At 51.5% G+C, this 7,334-nt stretch overlaps 2 protein-coding genes across 3 annotated transcripts; one reads left to right on the forward strand and one right to left on the reverse strand.

Annotated features, from left to right (window-relative positions):
- Positions 1-259: 259 nt before the first annotated feature.
- LOC123162192 (pentatricopeptide repeat-containing protein At5g15300) lies at positions 260-3,875 on the reverse strand. 2 transcript variants are annotated; one of them, XM_044579985.1, is made up of 3 exons: positions 1,671-3,875; positions 604-805; positions 260-522 (listed from the first exon to the last, which is right to left on the reverse strand). In XM_044579985.1, exon 1 carries the CDS (start codon positions 3,422-3,424, stop codon positions 1,880-1,882), a length of 1,545 nt encoding a protein of 514 aa, XP_044435920.1. In that variant the 5' UTR covers positions 3,425-3,875; the 3' UTR covers positions 260-522; positions 604-805; positions 1,671-1,879. The 2 variants fall into 2 exon arrangements, with proteins under 2 accessions (XP_044435920.1, XP_044435919.1); XM_044579984.1 differs by lacking the exon at positions 260-522 and having other exon boundaries at positions 656-814.
- LOC123162194 (casparian strip membrane protein 2-like) lies at positions 507-1,585 on the forward strand. The gene is made up of 3 exons (XM_044579986.1): positions 507-789; positions 888-1,011; positions 1,183-1,585. The coding sequence occupies exons 1-3, from the start codon at positions 578-580 to the stop codon at positions 1,396-1,398; spliced, it is 552 nt and encodes a 183-aa protein (XP_044435921.1). The 5' UTR covers positions 507-577; the 3' UTR covers positions 1,399-1,585.
- Positions 3,876-7,334: the final 3,459 nt, after the last annotated feature.

The raw sequence follows: 7,334 nt of genomic DNA on the forward strand, positions 1-7,334 counted from the left end.
AAGTCAGAGAAGCAGAAATAATGCAGCGAGTCAACTCAGAACAGGTGGCCCTGCCTCCTCCTACGCGTAGCCTTGCGGCAAGAGGACCGGCGCGGTTCTTTCAGTTGGAAAAAGCGCGAAACAATACGCCGAATCAACTCGCTTCTGCATAAATGGCGTACTGCCCCTTCCTCTTATGAAAAAGCAGGGTGTCCCGTTGCTTCGGAGGCTGGCATGAGCTAGCTAACGAACGTCCAGCTGAAGCCCCCCCCCCCCCCCCCCTGCAGAAGAAGACACAGAGCAAGTGACAGCAAGCCGATCCCCATGTTGTTGGAGGCCTTGCAACAGAACCTGAATGGAACGATGCAGCTGTCTCCATGGAGTTATGTGGAGCAGGTACCAGCCGAATGCGCCTGGGAGCACGCACCAGCATGCGGCGCCTTGCACCGCCAGCTGCTGTAACATCAAATTGACCTAATCCATAGGCAGTCCGCCCATGTATATGTATATATAAGCAGGGAGCATGGACTGTTTCCTTCAGACCTGGGAAACAGTTTTGAGTCTTTGATCAGTCCAGCAGCTTAAGAAAAATACCAGAATGGACTCCGGCGAGCAGGGTGAGACCTCCAAGGCCCCCCTGAGCAGGGGGGTCAGTAGAGGAGTGTCCATACTGGACCTCATACTTCGCGTCATTGCGGTCATCAGCACCCTCGCGAGCGCCATTGCCATGGGGACTACCAATGAGACGCTTCCTCTGTTCACGCCGTTCATCCAGTTCAAGGCCCGATACAGCGATCTCCCGGCTCTCACGTACGTGCGGAAGAATCTTCAGTACCTGATAGCATATACTTTCAGATAGAACAAGGTTATGATCTGATGCTCCAACTGTTTGAATTTTATTTTGACAGGTTCTTCGTGGTGGCAAATTCTGTTGTGAGCGCCTATCTCATCCTTTCGCTCCCAGTGTCAATTGCGCACATAATTAGGAGCGGGGCTAAATATAGCAGGCTGGTCTTGATCATTTTTGACGCGGTAAGACTAGATTTTTCTCTAGTGCAAAGTGTGTCAGTTTCAAACACTTCGATTACTATCATGTCATCCTGCATGAAACTATGCATGGTTACTAATCTAGAATATTGAAGAAAGAGAAGCATGCATCAATAACTGTATCAGCTACTAAGTTTCCTTGTGTTTCTTGTGAAGGCAATGCTAGCTCTGGTCACCGCAGCGTCATCTGCAGCAACAGCTATTGTCTACTTGGCACACAAGGGCAATGTCAGGGCAAACTGGCTTGCTATTTGCCAGCAATTGGATTCTTTCTGCGAGCGTATCTCTGGCTCCCTGGTTGGCTCGTTTGGAGCCATGGTTTTGCTGATACTGCTCATCATACTCTCAGCCATTGCCCTGGCCAGGCGCTAGACCAAATTGTCCATCATTTGCTCCCTGAAGTATAAGTGTGATATGGTGTGGTTCTTGTACTTGCGTGCTTAATGTAATAATCTGTGAGCCTATATTGTGCACCGCCTTGATGGTGTGTTACTTCTTCTGTATCGGCTTTTGTACTTCTTATACGGTTGTTACAGAAATAAATATCATGGTTTGGGTACTATACTTTTCACTGGAGCTGTTGGTAAATTTCTGCATAACTAGATAAAAAAACTGAGACATGTCATTAGCTGGAAACTCCATACCTGCTAGTTGCACTGATGCTGCTAGCTCCAAGTGAAATCATCAACACTCGACGTTTTGAATGTGATTTACTGTCTAGGTCTCCTTGCTACTGGTATCAGCATACAAGGGTGCTACTTCTGCCACTTTCTGGTTACCGGGCATAAAATGGAAAACAGAGCATGGACACAACCCTAGTATTCATCGAATTCCATTGTAGGATATCCACACATCACAATGCTGAAAGACAGGAAGTTTTATGGTCAACCTGGGCAAAACCAGCAGCCTTTCTTATCCCCCTTTCATCCATTGATCCCCGCAATGTCTCCACTCCAAACCATTCATCACATGACGCGTAAATGCCAGAGAGCAGCACATAATCTTCGCTTGCATCTTCATTCATTTTTAGAAGCCTCTCCCTGGCAAGTTTGCCAAGGGCTGCATTCCCGTGGATCTTGCAGGCACCAAGCAGAGTCCTCCATATGACTGCACTAGGTTCGCACCTCATGCTGCTCAGAATTGCAAATGCATCATCCAGTAAGCCTGCACGGCCAAGCATATCCACTATGCAACTGTAGTGCTTTGCATTTGGCTCGATCTTGTACCTGTCTTTCATCAAAGAGAAACATCTCTGACCATCTTCAACTAATCCGGCATGACTGCATGCACCGAGAACACAGAGGAAAGAAATAGCATTTGGGCACATTCCTTGTTGAAGCATTTTATTGAAGAATTGGATGGACTGTTCTGCTTGCCCATGGAAGGCCAGCCCGCCGATGATCGAGTTCCATGTCCAAACATCCCTCTCCTTCGTCCTGCTAAAGACTTCCAATGCAGCCTGCAGATCTCCACACTTTGCATACATTGATACCAATGCATTTCCAAGCACAATACTTGTACACGGTCTACCTTCCAAGTGCATTGAATGTATCATCCTCCCTGTGTCAAGCGACCCTAAGTTCGCACAACACGAAAGCAAGCTAACAATAGTTGCCTCATCAGGCAACCAGCCCGCACACTTCATTTCATCAAGCACCTCCAATGCTTCCTTCAGCATCCCCTTCGTGGAGTACCCTGTGATAATAGTGTTCCACGAAACCACATCTGTCTCCGGCGCACGGTCAATCAGCTCCCTCGCCTTCTCCATTTCCCCATGCTTAGCATACGCTGCCACCATTACATTCCAACACACCAAGTCTTTGTGCCGACAATCATCAAACAGTTGCCGAGCAATGTTCAAGTCACCTCTAGCGGCATGCCCCGCTATGACAGCCGACCACGCCACGACATCCCCCTCGCCGGCCTCCTCAAGAAGCGCACCGGCCACCTTCAAATCCCCACATTTGGCATGCATGTTGATAAGCGCATTCCTCACGAACGCATCATTCAAGAAGCCCAGCTTCAGGACGACGCCATGGACCTGGTACCCGGCGCAAGAGCCTGGCAAGCCAGCGCTGGCCCGGAGGAGGTAGCAGAACGTGAAGGCGTCGGGCCTCAGGCCAGCCGTCCTGATGCGTCGGTACAAGGCGAAGGCCGCGGCGGGCGCGCCGCCGTGCGCGTAGCCGCGGACCATGACGTTGTGCATGAAGAGGTCCGGGTGGGGGATTCCGTCGAACACTTTGCGGGCGTAGCCCATGGTGCCGCGGAACGAGGAGACGCACGCGAGTAGCAGGTCCCGCAGGGGCTGGAGGCGCGAGGCGATGCCCTTGACGACCAGGTTCCCATGGATTTGCTTCAGGGAGCGCGGGCTTACACGCGCGGAGCCTTTCCGGATCATGCGCCGCTCAGGTCGGACCTCCTATCGGCGCCGTGTGTCCAGGTCGCTCGCTAGCGGCGCTGGAGCCCTCGCCGGAGCATTGGCCGGAGCCGTCTCTGGCGTGCGTGGACCGTGCGCCAGGAGGCACAATGACCCGAGGCTCCTGCTGGCTGGTTGGCTTGCTTTGGAACGAGCGCTCGCGTCGCTGGCGTGCTGCCGCCTGGCTGTAGCTGTGGGTTTAGTTGCTGGATGCCTGTAGCATTTTGGATGTTTTGTTGATGTTGGGAGGTCAGGCCACCTGTGAGTTGGAATGGTAGGAGCGCCGGGGTTGTAGAAGCACGGCGAGGCGGCGGAGGGGGGACGTGCGGCGCGCCGGGAAGAGGAAGCACTGCGAGGCGGTGGCTCTTCCTCTGACCTGTCTCGCGCCTGCTTTCTGTTCGTTCTGGACGAATGGGTCGAACCAGAGGAAACAGGCGAGCGCAACGGGCGGGCCCAGACGTGGAACACAGGGGAGAACCCAACTTGTGCCATTTTATCAACTCTGAAGAAAATACGTGCTACTACTTTTTTTTCTTTGTTCGCGAATATGCAAAGATTATGTATCATTGCATTGATGGAAGAGGTGAAAAAGTACAAATGTCGGCTACAGTAGCCACGCGTACATAAGCTGTCGCGGGCTGAAGTAGCCGGAGCCGTGAGAGGAGGGGGCTGCTCATCCCCAATACATCAAGCTAGACTCTATCTCTCAGGGATCATGATCGCCAAGCCGTTGGCGCCGTGCTAGCCCATAGGCGAGCGTCTTCTTGAATGAACTCGAGTAGTCTTGCGGTGGAGGGTTGTAGTTGATCAAAGATGCATCCAATCCGATGCTTCCAAATCGCCACGCGGTGAGGGCTATGATGGAGTTGAGCCCTTTACGTAGGGTTGTGGGTGACGAAGAACAAGCAACAATCCCCTATTCCGTGAATGGTGTATCCGGACTCGGGATCATGGTAGTCGAACGACACCAGGATATGACCTCGTGCCATATCTGGCGCGAGAAGGAGCAAGCAGCGAAAAGGTGCTGCATGTCCTCGGTGGCCTGGTCGCAGAGTACACACCGGTCGGTGTGTGGCAATCCACGTCTGGCAAGGCGGTCTGCCGTCCAACACCGATCTTGCAAGGCGAGTCAGAAGAAGACCATGATGCGGAGAGGGGCCCAAATCTTCCAGGTAAGCTTCCATGAAGCATCCGTCGTAGAGCCATGGAAAAGGGCTAGGTAGCAGGACTTGGCAGAGTAGGCACCGGACTCCGTCCACTTCCAGCGCAGCACGTTCGGCCCAGCCTCGAGGGTTGTGTGCTGCAGTATATGCCAGAGGTCAACGTACTGCGCAAGGACGGCTGGGCCGAGTGCGCCAGCAATATCGCGCACCCAAGCGCGCCTAGGCAGGCGCTCTGCCACCGTCCGATCACGGCGACAACGTTTAGGAACCATGGAGAAAACCAACAGCGTGAGCTCCGACATGGCCTTGCCCGGGTCGGTCCAGAACTTGCATGTTCGACCGTCACGTACCTCCCAGGTGTTAGAGGCCTGGAATATCTACATGGCCGCCGGATCGTGAGGGAGATGAGGCTGACTCCAGGGGCGCGACGCGTCAGTTCGCTGGAGCCACATCCACCGGTGCGCTGCAAATAACGAATTCCCATGCCGTCGAGAGATGTGGGGCTGAAGTGCTCGCTGGGTGATTTTGGTAATTTATGTCAACATATCTCTTGTTGGACTAACATTTTTACCTAGTATGTTTCAGATAAGTTCAACAATGAAGTGGCATGGACTAAAGAATGTGGAACCCCTTCAAGATGCTAAGAACAAAGGATTGGCTCAAGCTTCAAGCACAAGACTCTATATTTTCTATTTTAGTGATCCAAGATCACATTGAGTCTATAGGAAAATCCAATACTATCAAGAAGGGATGAGGTGTTGCTTAATGAGGTTCTTGCTCAAAGTGCTTAGTGATATGCTCCAAAACCCTCAACTACTTTCTCACATCCACATATGACCTAAACCAAAATTCAAAATCGGCCCCACTGATTCTTTCTATCCGGCGCCACCGAGTTCAGATGTCATAGCCACTGCCACAAAACCCTAGGCAAATCGGTCTCACCAATAGGGATCTCGGTCTCACCGAGATGGGATTGCAATCTCTCTGTATGTCCATTATCAAAATCGGTCTCACCGAGTTTGTGTAACCGGTCCCACCGAGATTGCAATGTAAACTCTCTGTTTCCCTTTCGTAACATTTCGGTCTCACCGAAATGAGCGAACCAGTCCCACCGAGTTTACCGGACCAACTCTCTGGTTAGCTTATTACCAAAATCGGTCCCACCGAGTTTGTGTAATCGGTCTCACCGAGATTACGTTATGCCCTAACCCTAACCATATCGGTCCTACCGAGTTGCATGTCGGTCCCACCGAAAATCCTAACGGTCACTAGATTTACTGAATCGGTCCGACCGAGTTTCTCAATTCGGTCCCACCGAGATTGGCAAGTTTTGTGTAACGGTTAGATTTTGTGTGGAGGCTATATATACCCCTCCACCTCCTCTTCATTCGTGGAGAGAGCCATCAGAACGAACCTACACTTCCAACTTACATTTTCTTAGAGAGAATCACCTACTCATGTGTTGAGACCAAGATATTCCATTTCTACCATATGAATCTTGATCTCTAGCCTTCCCCAAGTTGCTTTCCACTCAAATCTTCTTTCCACCAAATCCAAATCCTGTGAGAGAGAGTTGAGTGTTGGGGAGACTATCATTTGAAGCACAAGAGCAAGGAGTTCATCATCAACACACCATCTGTTACTTCTTGGAGAGTGGTGTCTCCTAGATTGGCTAGGTGTCACTTGGGAGCCTCCGACAAGATTGTGGAGTTGAACCAAGGAGTTTGTAAGGGCAAGGAGATCGCCTACTTCGTGAAGATCTACCGCTAGTGAGGCAAGTCCTTCGTGGGCGACGACCATGGTGGGATAGACAAGGTTGCTTCTTCGTGGACCCTTCTTGGGTGGAGCCCTCCGTGGACTCGCGCAGCCGTTACCCTTTGTGGGTTGAAGTCTCCATCAACGTGGATGTACGATAGCACCACCTATCGGAACCATGACAAAAGCATCCGTGTCTCCAATTGCGTTTGAATTCTCCAATCCCGTCCCTTTACATTCTTGCAAGTTGCATGCTTTAATTTCCGCTGCTCATATACTCTTTGCATGCTTGCTTGATATGTATTATGATTGTTAAGCTTGTGCCAAAACTCCACTTAAACTTAAAGAAATTAAAAACTGCAACTTTTGGCACTTAGTGTCTAATCACCCCCCTCCAGACACCTCTTCTCGATCCTTTCAGGGGCGGCACAGACGGTCCCAATTAACGCGGCACTGCCCTCCTCGCGCATCCTTACGCCCGACCCATAAGAAGCCTTGAATGATTCGGTTAACCCGTATGAGGATGGTCCTGTTGACGGCGATGGCGACGAGGATGTGGATGGGCATGGCGCAGAGGACATGCCTACAAAGTGCGAGGCCGTCCCCAAGGGAGAGCATAGACCTGGACCAAGTGGAAAGCTTCTTCTCTAGTATCTCGACGAGCGGCATGAGATCGGTTGTCGATGGCTTGCGTATGGATAGCGGGAGGCCAAGATACTTCACCGGGAACTAGGCAATTGGGCAGGCCATCCTAGCCGTGATCATGGCGATGTGCTCATCAGTGCAGCAGATGGGCGAGGCAGAGCACTTGGCGAAATTTGTGCAAAGCCCTGAAACCTTGCCGAAAACATCGAGCAAGCATCGAATGGTGCGGATGTCGCGTGTGTTGAGGCAGCAAAAAATGACAACATCGTCCACATAGAGGGAGATGCTCGATGCCAGGTGCCTCATGGTCAACCACTAAAGGAGGCCTT

Source organism: Triticum aestivum, chromosome 7B (genome assembly GCF_018294505.1).
Source record: "Triticum aestivum cultivar Chinese Spring chromosome 7B, IWGSC CS RefSeq v2.1, whole genome shotgun sequence".
In the NCBI taxonomy this organism is placed as follows: domain Eukaryota; kingdom Viridiplantae; phylum Streptophyta; class Magnoliopsida; order Poales; family Poaceae; genus Triticum; species Triticum aestivum.